Here is a 19,643-nt window from a genome sequence, read left to right on the forward strand (position 1 = left end):
AGGAAGACATGCAGTGGCATTTAAAGGTTTGGGCACCGCTGGTCAAAATTACTATTACTGTGAAAACTTTAACAAGTTTAAGATGACATGATCTCAAAAAGGAGTACAGTTAAAGATGACACGTTTTCTTTAATTTTTTTGCAAAAAAATAGTCATTTTAAAAACTACAGAAAGGAAAATGGACCAGTGCAAAAGTTTGGTCACTATGCACGGTTACTACTTAGTAGCACCCCCTTTTGCAAGTATCACAGCCAGATATGAGTCTTTCAATTCTTGTTTGAGGGATTTTCATTCATTGTTCTTTGGAAAACTCTTTCAGTTCTCTGAGATTCCTGGGTGGTCTTGCATTCACTGCTCTTTTGAAGTCTAGCCACAGATTTTCAATGATGTTCAGATCAGGGGACTGTGAGGGCCATTGTAAAACCTTCAGCTTGCGCCTTTTGAGGTAGTCTATTGTGAATATTGACGAATGTTTAGGATCATTATCCATTTGTAGAAGGCATCCTTTTTTCAACTTCAGCTGTTTTACTGATGGTGTTATGTTTGCATCAAGAATTTGTTGAAATTTCATTGAAACCATTCTTCCCGCTACCCGTGAAATATTTTCCCAGGCCATTGGCTGCAACACAACCCCAACGCATTTATGATCCACCATTCTACTTTCCTGCTTAATGGTTGGTGATATGTTCTTTCCATGAAATTCTGTGCCCTTTTTTTCTCCACACATACCTTTTGATCATTGTGGCCAAAGATTTCTTTTTTAAAATCATAGGTCCACAGGAATTGTTTCTAAAATGCCTCAGGCTTGTTTAAATGTTCTTTTGCATACTTCTGTCTCGGACTTTTATGGTGAGGATGCAGGAGAGGTTTTACTTTTGATGACTCTTCCATGAATGCCATATTTGTGCAGGTGTGTCTCTGAACAGTAGAACAATGTACCACAACTCCAGAGTCTGCTAAATCTTTCTGAAGGTGTTTTGCAGTCAAGCGCATGTTCTTATTTTCCTCTTTAGCAATCCTAGGAGCAGCTCTCACTGAAATTTTGCTTGGTCTTCCAGACGTTATCTTTACCTCCACTTTTCCCTGTTAACTGCCATTTCTTAATTACATCTTGAACTGAGGAAAGGGCAACTTGAAAACACTTTGCTATCTTCTTATAGCCTTCTCCTGCTTTGTGAACCTCCACCATTTTCATTTCCAGAGTGCTAGGCAGCTGCCTAGGCGAACCCATGGATGCTGTTTTTTGGCACGAGGTTTGAGGAGTCTGAGTTTTTATTTAGCAGGAAATTTGCATCACTTGGCCTTTCCTAACGACAATAGTGAACAAGCCATAACCCTTACAGGCTAATTAAGTTCTGAAATCTTGGTCAAAGTTATCTGAGCACAGAAATCTCAAAGAATGCCCAAACTTTTGCTTTGGCCCATTTTCCTTTTTGTTGCATTTAAAATGAAAAAAAAATGCAGTAATTTTTTTTTGCCTAAAATACAAAGTAAAGTGTCATCTTTAACTTTAGTCCTTTTAGAGATCACTTCAACTAGCTTAACTGTTCACAATATAAGTAATTTTGACCAGCGGTGCCCAAAAGGTTTACATGCTACCTTAGCTGGAAAAGGGAGGCAGACAGAAAAAACAAATAAATTGTACTCATTTTCACCTAGTCTTTTTAACCTTACCAATTTCACAACATGGGAGTAAAATTACTCTTTGACCTCTTGGAGAAGGCTGCCATACATAGAAGTGCGCCACCACTAAATGTAGCGGGCTCAGCTCCTGAGCCTGTGGGGTACGGCTGAGGTGTAGATCCAGCACAGGAGAACGACAGCTGCACAGCTTAGTCTCTTAGATGATGCTGTCAGTCATGACGTTAGCATTTTTGGAGATAGGGAGCGATGGGAAGATTTATCTCCCAATGTCAATCACCCTCCCGCCTTGTAACTTGATCACGCGGCACCGATTAATGGTAATAACCTGTAGTGTGAAGCAGCTCAGTTTCAGCAAGGAATAGTTACCAAATTGGCATTGAAATAAAATTGGAAAAACTGCCCGAAAAGCCCCTTAGTTAGCTGTCTCGCGGCATTTGGCTGTGACATTCTAGAATAATTACTCTGAAATCTAAGGTGGGAGGTTTAGTAGGAGTGTGACGTCCATCACAGTTATAGGATCAGAGCATTACTCTTATTGCTCTCATTTGGTATGATTCTGGGGGATTTTTCCTTTTGATACAGACTCTTGTTCCCATTCTCTATTTTCTGCGGACAATGGCGTAGTTAATGCATGCACAGAAATGTACTACTCGGACTAGCAGCATGAATATTACATGGGCACGTGTGTCAAGCACAGACGTGGTTCATTTAAAGTAGTAATCAAAATTTTGGAATGGCTGTGTATAATGCTTGCGGAGTGTTTAATGGATGTCCCTTATAAAAGTGCACACTGTCCGCACTAAGTCCATTGTGATCGAAGGCGCCCGTACACCTTAGATAACTGTCAGCCGAACCCTTGTGCAGCCAATACCTGTCTCCCTGTCCTCCCCCATACACAAGCGGTTCGTCCATGGGTGAAGTGTGGAGAAAGTAATAAGGGCCCTTTTAGATAACCTTCCCTGTCAAACGGGAAGGAGTCGTCATAAGATCATATGTTCTCATTAAATAAGCCGATCAGCAGCTGTTTACACAGGCCGACCAGAATTCTATACCCCAGAACAATCGTTAATACAATTTTTCTGTGCACATTGAGTATCATCATTATTGGCATCGCATCACGCTTTTTACACAGGACGATTTGTTTGTGTGCACAGTAACGTAATGGCCGGTGTGAACCAATCACCCAATGAAAGAGCATTTTGCTCATTCATCAGTTGATGGCCTGGCATGGTTACTCAATCTGATGTCAGAGCTCCATGATTTAGGGGTAGAGACCTTTGGTTTTGATAAAATCACTGTTGTCTGCGCCAGATCTAGCGGCTCTCTGAATGCTGAGCTCTGTATAAACCTGTCCGCACCAATGATTGGCAGCTTTCTGTGTACCCTGTACATAGGCAGAAAGCTGAAAATGAGTGGTGGGGTTATACTGAGCTCATTCATATGGAGTACTACATGGCAGCAGGTTTACTAGTCCTCTAGTGATAATCTCCTGCTGATAAGTCAGTGAGTTTATAAACACTACAGCAAGCAGCCCAGTAGGAGACTCATCACTAGAATCAGGGGCTCTGTCTCTACATTGTTGTTCCATGATTAAAGAGGACCTTTTCACAACTTTTGACCAAATGAATGGACCATGGTAGCAGGAATGTAGGTAATAACCCTCTTTCCAGTCTTTATTTTCTATACTCCGTTTGAGAGACACAGGGTACCGAAATTCCTGGCATCTAATGTGTTAAATTCTTTAGCATTCAGCCCCCGCGTTGTATTTCTTTAGGCTCTGTGGACCTGTACTTTCATCCCACTGTGACACCAATGGAGCTGAAAGAAATGAAACCCCTGGTTGAAAGATAAAGAATTTAACTCACTCGGTGCCAGTATTTTCGGGGCCCCTGTATCCCTTCAACGGAGCGGAGAAAATAAAAATGGAAACCAATGTTTGTATCTCAGTTCCTGCTGCTGTGTACAGTGTATTTGGTCAAAAGTTGTGGAAGGTCCTTTGTAGGTGGCGACATATTGCCGGTGAGGAGCTATCGGACACCTAGGGGGCTGCAGGTCTCCCTGGGCGGGCCGGTCGTCTTTCCTCTTATTTGCATGGAGACCTTTATTGTGTTTGTGGTGTTTCCGCTTATAGTGTAACCACACTTTCCAATATTGTTTGATCTGTTGTAGCACTGTTGATCAGTGGGGGTCCTGCGGACAGAAAGGCTGTAGATCTGTACGAGTTACGTAGGTCTGCTCCTGCATAGGCAGGTCGCTACCACTGTGGATTGAACGATCGTGGGTGTATTGGGACAAGCCTTAAAAAGTTATTCCCCTTTTTAGAAGTTATCACTTACGTTGGGATAGGTGATGCCGTAGCTTTCTGATTGGTTGGGGTCCGACTTCTGGTATCCCTTTAAATCCTGACAATGTGGCTCTACAGAATGAAAGCTCTGAATGGAGCGGTGGTAGACATTATAATAAGTGATCCTCTCTATATGTGGGAATATCTGTTCCTACAATATATCAGTTACAATTTTAGTTATATCTAAAAACTCTGTGTCACAGCTGCTGCACCCAGTAAACTAAGTGACACATCACTGTAATCAGGGTCTCTTTTCCTACATTCTGCTGCTCTCAGATGAAGTGGGGAAAAACCTAGTAAGAGATTCCCGTTAAATCATTTGTGTCTCTCTACTACAGAAACCAACAGACATGCTCCTTGAAATCTAAAGAAACAAACCATTTAGAAATGCACCTATTTTCACCTAGGAACTTGGAGACCGAGGTTAGCCAAGACTTTGCTTGCAGGCCGTGCAGTAAGGGGAGATATCGGAGATGGCGTTCTCCCTCAAGCAAGGAGGAAAACAGCATAAGACTCTGTTCTTTTTCAACAAACATTGTTTTACATGCCCTGAAGAAAGGAAGGAAGGGAGGGGGCAAAATGGATCCCTCCTGGAATACATAAGATTTTGTTACTTGGATTGCAATATGGGACATGACACGTGAAGGAACGGCCTCAGGATGATTTGGCCTCACATGTGAACCTTTACTGCTGATCCGTCCGGTTATCTTTTTTTTTTTTTTTTTTTTCCCAGTAGGAAATGGTTTAGTGCTTTCTTTTTATTTTCATTTTACCCCTTTTTTTTTCTTACTTTTGCAATGTAATACGGTAATAATAATAATTTACTACAGGTGTACTAAAACAGCCATGACTTGAGTGTGGTGTAGGGGCTTCCACAGTCACTGAACACTATACAATGAGCATGGCTGTAACACTTCTTGGCACATTGATTGACAGCCTGCTGCTTTACAGTCACGCTCACTCTGTAGTGCGCCATGAAACAGTCTTCTTCGCCGCCCCCTGATAACTGACAGCAAGCGGCTGCATGGAGAACGGAATGTAACTTTTTTCTCTGCTGCAGACCAAGCAGTTCTCTGAGTGCTGAGCTCTGTATAACCCCGCCCACACCACTGATTCACAGTTTTCTGTGTACACTGTGCATAGGCAGAAAGATGACAATTGGGGCTGAGTTTGGTTACACAGAGCTCATGAATATGGAGGAATACATGACAGTAAGTTTGCTAGTCCTCAAGTGATAATATCCTGCTGATAAACCAGTGATTTTATTAAAATTACAACAAGCAGTTGTAATAAGGGACAATAAGGGACACCTCACTGGAATCGGAGTCTATGCCCCTACATTATGCTACTCTCAAAAACCTGGTGACAGATTTGCTTTAAACTAAGAGCTAGCATTTAAGACTTTTAAAAAGTAACTGTGATTTTAATTTTATAAATCAATAGCACACATGGAACTAAGAACCTTTATAATGTCTTATCGGAGAAATCTGCTTCTGTCTCCACCAGGACTGATCATTCATTTTAAAAATTCTCAATTTCCTTGTTAAACCTGTATTCAGTAAAGTCAGAATTTTATATTCCCGAGATAGAAGATGGCAGTTGGTGCTGGTAAGATTCTACGTAGGGAAGAGGAAGCGGGAAGGAACAAGGAGCAGTGCTCCTCTCCCCTCCGTTCTACACAACATTCTGTCGTCACTGAACCTTTTACTGGAGCGTTTTGAAAATAAATGATCAGTTTTGGTTGGGAAAGAGGCAGATTTATTATAATAGTTAAACTTTAAATGAAGGGAATAGAGGTTGAATCTCTTTCCACAAACCTACAGTATATATCAATTTGTTCAGCTTATCTGTTCCAGAATATGACAAAAATATCATAAGAGACCAACATTCCATTGGTGTCTCCGGTGCTGAAGGATCCTGACCATGTATTGGGACATGCAGTATTTCTGCGAATACCAGGCGGCTGACGTCAAGAATCTGATATCTATCCAGACGTGTCGTATCGATATCCGTACGCATTATGTCTGATATTTGCAGGCTCCTGATCACCGGCTTTGTTGCCAGCACAACCAGCGGTGTCCCAGTACCGTGCACCGAGCGATGCGTGAGCATTGGGGTAATGATATCCAGCTGTTGGACGTTCCCCATGAACATTATTAGTGATCGCTTTATACTGCCACACTCTCTCAATTACAGCACTTAAAATGACATTTCCACTGTTCTGTAACAACATAAACAGAGTAAATGATCTGACCGATGTCGATTCCAGCTTCATTCCGCTGAACTCTCCTTATTGTGCTTTAAATGGATTTTTACTTTTTAAACTTTTTTTATAATTTAGATAAGTGACGATCTGTTAATCTGAAAATAACCCACTGTTCTAGGCAGGGCCGAGGAGTCGAAGTGCAGGTCGGTGTTCATTTTAGTGGGGTCGGTATAAAATAGATCAACTCCGACGCCTAAAATATCTAATACATTGGGTGCAGTAGTGCAATGCAGGATGTGCTGTAAATTATCTCTTAAGAATTTGGGAAAGTTCTGAAATGTCCTATAAATGTCTGTTCTGTTCCTGATCCAAGGATCTTGGCTTTAGTTGGGATGAATCTGTGCTGCACTTTATGTTCATCACTGAATCTTATAAACCTATATACAGTGCCAAGTAAAAGATTGGGCACCCCTGGTCAAAATTACTTTTATTGTGACCAGTTAGGCAAGTTGAAAATGAAATGATCTCTAAACGGCCTAAAGTTAAAAATTACACATTTCCTTTGTATTTTAGGGGGAAAAAATGTCATTTTTTTAGCTGACAGCTTGCTGCATCAGCCACGATCAGTGTTGGCACAGTCCATATCTGTTTAACCCCTTAGATGCTGCTGTCAATAGTGACTACATCATATAAATGGTTAACAGAGTGTGGGGGCTTCCTCTTTAACCCCATTGGCACCCTGAGATCATGATTCTGTGGTCCTCATGTTTGCCATGACAATTAACAGCCAAATAGCGGCCTTAGAGTCTCCCACCTACAGTGTCCTCTTCAGAAGTTATTGACATTTAGGTGGTAAAAATACATTTTTTAATTCCTGTCATGCCACTTTGCATTCATTCCTTAACATCACCTGAAGGGTTAATGAAATGCCTGACAGCAGTTTTCAACATGACGAGGGGTGCTGTTTTTAAAATGGTATCACTTTTGGGGGTCTTTCAATATCTAGGACCCCAAAAGTCACTTCAAACCTGAATATGTCCTTCAAAAAATAATTTTTGTAAATTTCCTTGAAAAAATGAAAACTTACTGCTACATTTTTAATCTTCCTAAAAGGCTAACAAAATAAAATAATATAAATGGTGCCGATGTAAAGCCGACATCTGGATTAAAGGGATAATCATGAAAAGTTTGAAAATTGCAATTTTTTTTTTTACATTTTTGTCAAATTTCTGATTGTTTTTTTTTTTATAAATAAACACACAACATATAGAAATAAATTTACCATTAACATAAAGTACAACATGTCACGAAAAACCATTCTCAAAATCATTTGGATGTGTTGAAGCGTTCCAGAGTTATTACCACATAAAGGGACACTGGTCAGTTTTCAAAAATGTGGCCCCGTCACTTTGAGCGGGCACCCGTGCTACCCTCGGCAGCTGCTGGAAGCCGGCGGCTGCGGCTGTAACTGTGCGCTATAAGAGAAATGACTATTCATTGCCAGTGCAGTGATTATTCATTTCTCTTTAGCAGCGGGCACAGGCTTATACACGAGTATATAAGGTAACTAAATTCCTCTAATAAAACATAAAAGCTTTCTTTTGTTTGCCTGTACTATTGATTTATGTAATTTTTTTTAACCCCTTAGTGATGGGGCCAATTTTTTAAATTCTGACCAATGTCACTTTATGTGGCGATAACTCTGGAACGTTTCAACAAGTCCCATTGATTTTGAGACTTTTTTTGTGGCACATTATAATTTATGATGATGATAAATTTAGGTTGATATGCTTTGTGTTTATTTATAAAAAATTTCAGAAACTTAACAAAAATGTAAAAAAATTGCAATTTTCAAACCTTGAGTGATTATCTCTTTAATCCAGATAGTCATACCACACAAAAACATTAATAAATAACATTTCCCACATGCCTGCTTTACATCAGCGCCATTTTTAAAATGCTAGTTTATTTTGTTAGCCTTTTAGGAGGTTTTAAAATGTAGCAGTAATTTTTCATTTTCAAGGAAATTTAAAAAATGTATTTTTTTTGAGGGACCTTTCCAGGTTTGAAGTGACTTTGGGGGTCCTATATTTTGGAAAACCCCAAATGTGATACCATTTTGAAAACAGCGCCCCCCTGACTTGTTGAAAACTGCTGTCAGTTTATTAACCCTTTAGGTGACTTTCAGGAATGAATGCAAAGTTATATAGCGGGAATGAAAAAGTGTTTGTTTATCACCTAAATGTCACTAACTTCTGAACTGACCGCTATATCCGGGAGACTCTAAGGCCACTATTTGGCCATGAACTGTTATGGCAAACATCAGGACCACACAATCATGATCTTGGTGTGTCAATTAAATTAAAGCGGAAGCCCCCACAATTTATTAATCATTTATTTGATGTAGTCGCTTTTGACAGCAGCAACTAAGAAGTTAAACAGATGTGGACGGTGACAACACTGATCGTTTGTGATACAGCAAGTTGTCAGCTATAGTGTACAGTTGACAGCTACTAGATTTTCACCTGTATGGGGATGATATTCTCTTATATCTCAGGTCAGTAAAAAGATGTATTGGCTGTCATTAAGGGGTTGTGCCCTTTTAATTGTTATTTGTATTAATCACAACCCTATTTGACATGATTGTCTTTCATTTTCTTTAAGAATTCAGAAAGAGCTCGCGGAAATAACACTGGATCCTCCTCCAAACTGCAGGTAGGTTACATTTTATTTCATTCTCTTGGCAGAATTATTGTTATGAGCTTCATTGTAACATAATGTGGCCCAGCTTTCGACTTCCTACCTTAAAGAGTTATCTAGGACTATTTATTTTTTTTTTTTACTACGGGCCTAATACCTAAGAGCTAGTAGTGATAGACCGCTCTTGCCGGCAATTCAGCAGCTTCCGCAGATGTCACGTTGTCAGAGCAGCGCCTTCTCTTCTGGCCGTGACTGCCAATATCGTGCTGATTGACAGCCGACTCTTTTCTACCTAACTGTGGGGAGCAAGCTTTCAATCAGCAGGACGTCGGCCGTCATGTCCCTTTGACAGAGCAGCCCAGAAGAAGAGCTGCTCTGTTTGACGTGCAGCAGCTGAGTCACTGGCAGCAGTGACAGCTCTGAGCTGGTGTCTTGTCGGACAGGCAGGTAGATGCCTCTGTTACCAACTTCCTGCCTGTTAGTTAGTTTTTTTAGGCCATAGTAAAAAAAAAATATATACAGGGTGGTCCAAAAGTAGGTGGACAGTATATGTAATAGGGTTATGAAGGGGGAGATTTATCAAACATGGTGTAACGTGAAACTGACTCAGTTGCCCTTAGCAACCAATCAGATTCCACTTTTCATTCTTCACAGACTCTTTGGAAAATGAAAGGTGGAATCTGATTGGTTGCTAAGGGCAACTGAGTCAGTTTCACAGATCCAGTTTTCACAGATAAATCTCCCCCAAATCTGTTTTCTTTTCAGATAACCCATAATGGCAAATATTTTAAATACAGATCAAAGAAAATGGATTTTAAAAGAGTATTGTAAATCTCAAAATGCTGAAACAGTTAGAGCAAATTAGGTTGAAACATTTGGAACTCAAGCCCCAAAGAGACAAACCCTTTTCCTGCATTTGTGACAAATTCGATGCCACTGGCTCTATCCTTAATGCTCCAAAAACTGGTCGACCCAAAACAGCCTGTACAGAAAATAATAAACAACTTGTTGCTGAAACATTTGTTCAGAGTCCAAAAAAGTCCACCAGAAGAGTCTCTTTAGAATTGGGAATCTCACGAGCTTCCATCATGCGAATCCTGAAATCTACTGGGTGGAAAGCTTATCGTCCACGGCTAATTCATGGTTTATTGGAGGATGATCCAGACAGGAGGCTGTAGTTTAGTGAGATTATGGTTAACGAAAATTAAGAAAATCCAGTAATTTTAGATAACACTATGTGGAGTGATGAAGCGTCTTTCAAATTATCTGGCCATATTAACAGACAGAATTGTATTTACTGGTATAATGAGAACATGCATTTAACATTAGAGCAACAACTAAATGAGCCTGGTGTCAATGCTTGGGGTGGTATTTCAAGTTTTGGTGTTTTTGGACCATTTTTTTTTTTTTTTTTGATGGAATAGTCCCAGGAGATAAGTATCTCGAAATTCTAATGAATCAAGTTGTTCCCCAGTTACAGCAACAGCCTAATTCAAACAACCTTTATTTCCAATAAGATGGGGCCCTCCCCATTATTCAAGAGTAGTCCGCGAGTATCTTGATGAAATATTTCCTAATTAATGGATTGGCCGAAGAGGCCCAATGGATTGGCCGGCACGTTCACCAGACTTGACCCCATTGGATTTTTTCTTTTGGGGAGTGCTCAAGGACAAAGTTTATAGTCGAAAACCAAAAAGTGTCAGTGATTTGAAAATTTGCATAAGAGATGTATTTCAAGAAATTAATACCCAAAGACACTTGAGCAAAAATGTTTGTTGAAGCGTAAGAGGCAGACTTCAAAGCAGTGCAAATTGTGATGGAAAACAGTTTGAGCGCCTGCGTTGCTAAAATTTTAAGGGCGTTTGTATTATTGTTCAGAATAAAATGTAATTGTCAATGTTATGCTTGTGTTAGTATATATAATTTTATATATAAATCAAAATAAATGTTATTTTCTGTCCACCTCCTTTTGGACCACCTTGTATATTCCTGGACAATCCCTTTAGCATGACACCATGTTATGATGTTTAAAGTCAATAAATTTGAAACCAGCATATGTTTGATTGGATTTGTAATGGAATTATCCAGAGGAATTGTGTCCTGAGCATGAAACCGTCATCCGATCAAGAGCATTCTGACTCTGGTAAGAAATGATTGTTCAAGACTCAATCAGTCGTTATGATATTTTGCATTCATAAATTGGTACAGTCTAACATTCTTGGTTTTGCCGTACAAATTGGTACATGGGGACCCAGCTACGATATGATAGCTAGTGGTGGCTATGTATAATTTCCAGCCTTCTCTTGGTTACTTTTGACTGTGTGTGTTTTGACTGTGTACTGCTTTGAGTACTGCTTTGAGTTTTATTGGTTGTATTCTATATCATGTGGCTCTTTGGTTGTATTCTATATCATGTGCTCTTTGGTTGTATTCTATATCATGTGCTCTTTGGTTGTATTCTATATCATGTGCTCTTTGTTCCTTCCTATTTCCGCTTTGAATATTTTGCAATATTTGGGGCAGTGCTGTTTGAAAACTTGCATTTCTCTAATAACTGTGTAATATCAGTGATATATTAAGAATAATATCACAAGTTTGCATGTAGATCTGAATTAGAAGTAGAAAGACCGGCACATTGTCCTATTACAAAAAATTGTGTGCTTGAGGAAGGGAATTTTGGTCCAGACTTGTTGCGGAAGGAACCTCAGCACCACAAAAGAAAATGAGGCTGTAGGTCTTGCTGCAGTGATGGTTTATTTTGACCCGACAAGGAGTCAAAATCAGATATGGTCCAACATTTCGTCTGGGAGCGGTCTTTGTCAAGGACATCGGTCAGGCTAGTTTCACACTAGCGTATTTTCCATGCAGCGCACGGCGCCGCTAAGCCCCGCCCCTGCTGGCTCCCTGCCCGTCCCATCCGGTCATCGCCGCCTACTATCGCACACGGCCGCATGCGATCTGCGCACCCTATCTTTAGCATAGGGTGCGCAGACCGTGCGCTGGCCTTGCGCTAGTAGGATTTTGGCGTGCGCTGCGCACTTTTGAAGTTCGCCGAGCGAGCCAAAATGCATCATCGTGCGTTCGGCGCACACGAGCGCACCTTCAAAAGTGCGCAGCGCACGCTAAAATCCTATTAGCGCACGGCCAGTGCACGGTCTGTGCACCCTATGCTAAAGATAGGGTGCGCAGATCGCATGCGGCCGTGTGCGATAGTAGGCGGCGATGACGGGGCGGGCAGGGAGCCAACAGGGGACGGGGCTTAGCGGTGCCGTGCGCTGCATGGAAAATACGCTAGTGTGAAACTAGCCTTACGGGTGCAGATTGGCAGAAGTCTAGGAAAGCAATAACGTAAATCATTAGATCTTTCATATCAAGGAAGACCTGTGCGGAGCAGGATCCGTTAATCAGGGTGTAAGTCGTGGGCCCATGTATGTAGAGGTGATTTCACGTGGAAAAGCTTCTTGACTGATGTGCAAGTTCACGTTTTACTTTTGTTGAAAAGACAATTTAACACAAATATTTTTGGAATATAATTTCTGAATATATTATTACCTCAGATGAAGGCGTTCACTAGCTTTCATAATGTAGTCAGGACCCCTCCAGTAGCTTTTTACAGTGGTGTGGTCCACAATGTACTGTTCATAGCTGCCAATGACTGTGTCACTATGGTACAGACCACTTCACACAGAGGGGTTCTGAATACACTGTGGTACAATTTGGGAAATTGACTACTTAAATGGTTATCCACTTTCAGCAAAGTAGGCCCCTGACAGGTACTGTATGTAATAATACTATTAATTACATTTACCGTAGTTATATAACTCTAGCATATTCAGTAGCACTTTACAATTAAAGGGAACCTGTCAGCAGTTTTGGCCAATAGGAGTTACGGTCACCGCCTTTCAGGGCTTATATACAGCATTCTATAATGCTGTATATAAGCCCCCAATCTGACCTGAAAGATAAGAAAAATAAGTTTTATTATAAAAAGATCAGGGAGACCTGCGCTGAAGGGCTAAACAGAGGCTGCCAAATGGACAGTTCTAGGTCATATGCACCACTTAAATGAAATGTCGGTACAGCAATAATGCAAAAATAAATACAACGTACTAATGCACATAAAAAATGATAATAGCATAAAATAATCCTGAATCAGACAGGAAAGCACTCAACAAAAGAAATGATGATGACGTGAGTTGCAGAGGATGATTAGCATGAACGTTGTGCCAGTGCTGGCCTGGAAGTGTAGAGCTGCAAGGAGAAATGAGCTGAGCGTGCTCTGTGATAAGCAGGCGTGAAAGCTGCAGTAGCTGTGGCAGTTACATACCAACAGTGGTAACCTAGGCACAATGAAGAGTGGTATTGCCGTAAAAGATCCGTGCACAATGGGCGTCCTTCCAGATAAGGAATGTGTGCAGGCACAAGGGAGGACAGCAGGTGAGGGAAGCTGGAAAGGGAAAGCTCCGGCCGGTAGCGTCCCTAGTAACACGCTTGGAGACGGCCGCCCAAGAGTACCTAAGCGTGTGACGTCACAGCCTGTACAGGACAATGTGCAGGCCAAAAAGCTAACCAACGCGTTTCGAAAGTACAGTCAGCCTTGATGGCACTGGCACCACGTTCATGCTAATCATCCTCTGCAACTCACGTCATCATCATTTCTTTTGTTGAGTGCTTTCCTGTCTGATTCAGGATTATTTTATGCTATTATCATTTTTTATGTGCATTAGTACGTTGTATGTATTTTTGCATTATTACTGTACCGGCATTTCATTTAAGTGGTGCATATGACCTAGAATTGTCCATTTGGCAGCCTCTGTTTAGCCCTTCAGCGCAGGTCTCCCTGATCGTTTTACCATTGTTTTTAATTGCGGGCTGACACCGACCCGCATTTGACCTTGCAGCTGGGGAATTATTAGTGTTTAATTTTTGGGTAAGCGCTTGTGTGATTTTTTTTTTTTTTTCGTTTATTTAAAGTTTTATTATAACTCACCCAGAGGGGCGGTCGGGTCCGATGGGTGTCGCGGGTCCGGCGCCTCCCATCTTCTTGCGACGCCGCCCTCCTGCTTGCTTCATCGCTTCACGGCATCGCGCTCCTGCGCAAGCGTACTTATCTGCCCTATTGAGGGCAGAGCAAAGTACTGCAATGCGCAAGCACTGGGCCTCTCTGACCTTTCCCAGCGCGTGCGCACTGCAGTACTTTGCTCTGACCTCAACAGGGGGGCATTTCAGTACGCCTGCGCAGAAGTGCGATGCCGGGAGCGATGAAGCAAGAAGATGGGAGGCGCTGGACTAGGACCTGCGACACCCATTGGACTGGACCGCCCCCCCCAGGTGAGTATAATAAAACTTATTTTTCTTATCTTTCAGATCGGGGACTTATATACAGCATTATATAATGCTGTAGATAAGCCCTGAAAGGCAGTGGCCGTATCTTATATCATCCAAAACTGCTGACGAGTTCGCTTTAAATAGGGACATGTACAGACAATAAAAACAATACAATGTAACACATTTCAACAGTTGTAGGATTGAGAGCCCTGCTCGCAAGCTTACAATCTATAAGGCAATAGTGGGACACAATTGGTGGAACGTGCTTGTTATGTGCGGTCCAGCCATCATTATTATAATAAGGGTTTTCATAATTAAGCTGCATGGTCCGGTCACCAGCCAGGATGTGTCTAGGTCCAGTTACCAAGTGCTATTGGGTGCATGGAGGATGTGGAGACTGATGAATAGGAAGGAGCAGATTATGATTAACATTTATAAGGATTTAACGGGAGCGTTAAGTTATTGAGCTGAGGTCATAGACCTGTCCAAACAGATGTGTTTTTAAAGCACGCTTAAAAACAAAGGGGCTAGATATTAGTCAGATCGACTGGAGTAATGCACTCCAGTAGACTGGCGCAGCATGAGAGAAGTCTTGGAGACAGAGGTGTGAGGTTCAGGTTATGGAGGATGTTAGTCTTTGATCAGTTGCAGAATGGAGGGCACGTGTAGGGCGATAGACCGAAATGAGGGATGAACTACAGGGTGGAGTACAATCGTGAAGCTCTTTGCAGGTGAGAGAGATGAGTTTATTTTGGACTCTGTACCGAATAGGTAACCAGTGTAATGACTGGCACAGTGTAGAGGCATCAGTGAAACAGCTGGACAAAAGTTGACCTTGGCTACTGCATTCAGGATGGATTGTAGAGGAGAAAGTTTGGTTAAAGGGAGACCAACCAGAAGAGAGTTGCAATAGTCCATATGAGAGTGAATAAGAGTGACTGTAGGAGTTTTTGCAGTTTCAAAGGTGAAAAAAGGTCGTATTCTGGAGATGTTTTTAAGGTGAAGGTGAAACAAGCGAGTGACTGAATGTAGGGAATAAAGGAAAGTTCTGGGTCAAATATGATGCCAATACAGTGAGCTTGCTGCTTAGGAGTTATGGCTGAACCACCCAAAGAAATTGAAAAGTGGGGTATAGACAGGTTAGTAGAGGGAGGAAACACAAGGTGTTCAGTTTTGGAGAGCTTCAGTTACAGGTTCAGATACAGGGAAGACATGATGTTAGAGACAGCATATAGACAATCCCTGGTATTTTGTATTACATTGGGGGTGATGTCAGGTGAAGAGGTGTATAGTTGAGTGTCATCAGCATAGAGATGATACTGGAGACCAAATCCTACTGATGGTTTGATCAATAGGGGCAGTATATAAGAAAAAGAGGAGAGGACCTAGGACTGAGCCTTGAGGCATCCTGATAGAAAGGAAAAGATTAGAGGAAGAAGAGCCGGCAAAAGATACAGTGAAGGAGTAGTCCGAGAGGTGGAGTATGGTGAGGAGGAGCTGCTAATCCACAGTGTCAAATGCTACAGTGAGATCCAGGATAATCCTCAAGGAGTAGTGACTATTGGATTTTGCTGTTAATAGGTCTTTATAGACTTTAGTAAAGGCAGTTTCTGTAAAGTGTAAAGGTCGTTAACCAGATTGGGTCGAGAAGAGAATTATCCGAGAGATAGTGGATGAGATGGGAGAGGACCAAATGTTCCTGGAGTTTGGAGATAAAAGGTAGATTAGAAACCGGTCGGTAGTTAGCAGCACAGTAAAGCTGGAGTCACACATAGCGACTCACCTGTGATCCCGACAACGATATCAACGTGTCAGGATTGCTGGTGAGTTGCTATGTGATCGCTGGTGAGCTGTTACACAGACAGCTTCACCAGCGATCAGCGCGGCGTCGCTGTGTTCGTTAGTTACCAGCGCGCTGATGCAGGGAGCTGGTAACTAACGTACACATCGGTTATCCAAGGGACGTGCTTCCCTTAGATACCCGATGTGTACGTTAGTTACCAGCAGATCGCTGGTCTCCCGCCTGTCACACGCAGCGAAGCGTGCTGGCCAGCAGGAGACCAGCGACAAAAGAAATGTCCAGCGGTTTCCTACAGCGATACCGGCAGGGGGGCCGGTCGCTGATCGCTGTCACACGCAGCGATCTCGCTGGTGAGATCGCTGTTGTGTCACAAAACTTGTGACTCAGCAGCGATCTCGCTAGCGAGGTCCAGGGATGGTCCAGGGTCCTTATGGTCCAGGGATGACTTTTAAAGTAAAGGGATTATAATGGCTTGTTTGAAGAGGGAAAGAAACCTGAAGAAAGACAAGTTAAAAATTTCAGTTACTGTAGATGGGTAGTGACAACTGGGAAGAGGGACTGGAGGAGATGTGAGGGAATAGCGCACCTGGTGCAGGTTGTAGGGTGAGAAGAAGCGAGGAGCCTAGTCACTTCTACTGTGACAGGCTCGATATAATGTAAAATAACAAAGCCAGCCTGTACTCGCCCTCTCCAGCACCGGCTTTCAGCTGCTTTCTGGTCTCTGTTATGACCGCAGAGGTGATATCATGTTGACAGTAGGCATCACTGCTGCAGCCATTCACTGAGCTCACTGGTTCATGATGTTTATGTTGGAAAAACTGATGAGCTCAGTGATTAGCTACGGCAGTGATGTGATTTGTTGACTTAAAAGGGAATCTGTCATCAGTGAGACCAGAGCAATCGCAAGGATTCGGTGTTAGATCCCGTGTAGGTCCGCACCAGCTAACATTTTATTTTTTGTTTGCCAGCATTTTTTCAGTCCAATTTTGCTGCAAGAGAAAAATCACTTTAAAATAGGATTTTCTTTTTATTTCTGCTTTCCTATAGACTACAATACAAGCCAAAAGCAAGAAATGCATAAATCACATTACATAATTTTTCAATTTTGTGCACAAAGGGAAAACCCACACTTGAAATCAAAATTGTCTGTTCCATCTTCCATGTTTGCAAGTTTCAGAACTATGTTTTGGAGTATTGTATATGTTTGAAACTCATTTTGTTGGAATTTTTTGTTTTGTTATGCCATAAAGGTAAACTTTTGTAAAAGCATCTGACTGTCCTTATCCTCCATTCATTATAAAAGTATTCCTAGCTGCAGACCCATCTTCATACTGCAGTCTCTCAGTAATTTGCTGAATGCAGGCTATTGTAAAATAGTCTACCTCTGCTGATAAATCTTGAGGACTGTCCCAGAAACTGTGAAGCTTCTGCCCTCTGCCGATTACTCTTGGATTGTGCAGATGGGAGTTTTTAAAGGCAACCTGTCAGCAGGTTTTTAGAATCCAAACCAACATCATCTATGTGAAGTCCTTGTAATGTCGATGACATCCATACCTATGTTTTATAAGTCTGTGCCTCTGTTTTACAGAAATCCATCTGCAAATTTTCATGCACCTAAGATACCAATGCCGGTCTCCACTTACAGTTCTTCTGCATCTCTCTTTCCCCGCCTGCCTCCTATCAGTAACTGACAGATCACTACTCTCTGTGAGCTGCTACCCCACCGGAGATTTTGCACTAGCACCCAGGGGTGGTATGCGTGACGTTCGCTGGCCCGGCTCTCGAGTGTTATCAGGACTTTACTGCGCATGCACCGCCCCCAGGAATGAAGGCACTTACACTAAATCTCCTGCAGGGTAACAGGTCAAAGAGAATAATGGTGTCCGTCACTGACTGGAGGCCGTCAGAGGGCCAGAGAGTTGTAAGAACGGCCTGCGTACCCAATGTTAAAGATAGGTACGCATGCCGCATGCAGATGTAGGTGGAGCTGACCGGAGGAGGTGCGGCAGTGGGCGGAGCTTCACGGAGGAAGCCCGCAGCTCTGAGGAACGCTAATGTGAAGCCGACCTAAAAGAGTAGGTTTTGGCTGCAGAAATAAAAGCAATGTGTGAATGTAGCCTTAGAAAGCAAAGGTATGGACGCCATCAACATTGCAAGGACTTTACATAGATGATGTCAGTTTGGGGTCTAAAAACCTGCTGATGGGCTCTCTTGATGCAGCTATATAGGTGGAGCCTTACTTTATAGATTAACCTTTTGCTAATGTTTATTTCTGCTTTTTTCTAATTATTTTTTCATGTATTTTGCCAACTTTGGTTTTGGTGCTTTAAAAGTTAAAGTCGAGTAATTCGTTGTCAGCCGCGTTGCCTTTTGTCTCAGGGAAATAGCGAACCTTTGTGTTCTGATTCTGTGCGGTTGGTAAATATGGGGACACTTTTTCTCTAAGCAGACAAGTACCAAACGGGAAATGACCTTTTGAGTAATTGCCTTTGATTCACATTTCCGTGGATCAACACTTGCTTCTCTAGATAAATCCTCATTTGAAGAGCGCATACATAGTGTCAGCTTTCAGACAAGCCGGCTGCCCACGTTCTTGTAATCTCATTTTTTTTTTTCCTACTAGTAGGGTAATTTACACAACAATGTGCTAAAGACGTGGACAGATCTACACAAGGCGCAGTTGCTGGAGTAAAATGCGGCTTTTTTCTACATCAATAACCGCTTCAGTTGTGGAACTAAAGGTCACGGCAAAGCACTTATACATAGAAAACCATTACTGGCGGCTTTTTTTTTTCATGTGGGAGCTAAATTGACTGTTTCCTGGAATAAACTCTTATGTGTGTTAAAACTAAATACTTTGGGAAGATTCAGATCAAGGCTGCGTATTGTAACTTGTTTTTTTTCGCTGGTGTCAGTTTGTTTTCTTTCTCTTCCATGGCTTCAGGGATATGTTAGGATTCTGCTGAACCGTTGGAGACATCTAAGGCTATATCTTGCTTATAAAGTGCATTTAGTATCTGTGCCCGACATACGAGCTAAACATGTCCACGGAGTTAGCCAGAAGAAGGACAAAGGAATGTCCTTTTGGTGTCCGCCTGGCTTGTATATGTCAGTGGAACAAAATAAAAGTATGGATTTCCAAATAACTGCATAAAGGCCCCTTTGAAAGGGAGATCTAATCAGAAATTGACCTATTAATTAAATCAGATTTTCGTGTTAAATGTATTTATTATTTTACATATCACCAACCTGTAATACGAATGGAAACTAGAAATCTTGCAATTTTTATACTGACCGCTGTAGATTTTTTAGTCTTTTTTTCTGTTTCAGGAAACAATACATGTACATTAGCCACAATGGCAAGACCCCGACCCTATATTTTGTATTGAAGTGTCTAATGACCGTTTGCAAATATCATCATTGTGAGCAGGATCAGCTGTGATATCACCTGCTGTGATCTGTGAATCACATGTTATTAGCTGTGTAAAGAGGTATTACCTGTTACTGTAATCCTGTCTCTTCTGTTTCAGGAAACAATACATGCACATTAGCCACAATGGTCAGACCCCTACCCTATATCTGTAGTGTTGAAGTGTCTCATGACCATTGCAAATGTCATT

General features: G+C 41.8%; 1 protein-coding gene across 2 annotated transcripts in view; it reads left to right on the forward strand.

Moving 5' to 3' along the window:
- The window catches only part of LOC141083823 (ubiquitin-conjugating enzyme E2 E2), a 278,410-nt gene that overhangs the window by 36,624 nt on the left and 222,143 nt on the right, over positions 1-19,643 (forward strand). For both annotated transcript variants that reach the window (XM_073568279.1, XM_073568286.1), the window contains exon 3: positions 8,859-8,909. In XM_073568279.1, coding sequence (XP_073424380.1) covers positions 8,859-8,909 — 51 coding nt within the window. The remainder of the gene's footprint in view (positions 1-8,858; positions 8,910-19,643) is intronic.

This window comes from Dendrobates tinctorius, unplaced genomic scaffold, assembly GCF_039654945.1.
Source record: "Dendrobates tinctorius isolate UK_male_01 unplaced genomic scaffold, ASM3965494v1 ptg000005l, whole genome shotgun sequence".
Lineage (NCBI taxonomy): Eukaryota > Metazoa > Chordata > Amphibia > Anura > Dendrobatidae > Dendrobates > Dendrobates tinctorius.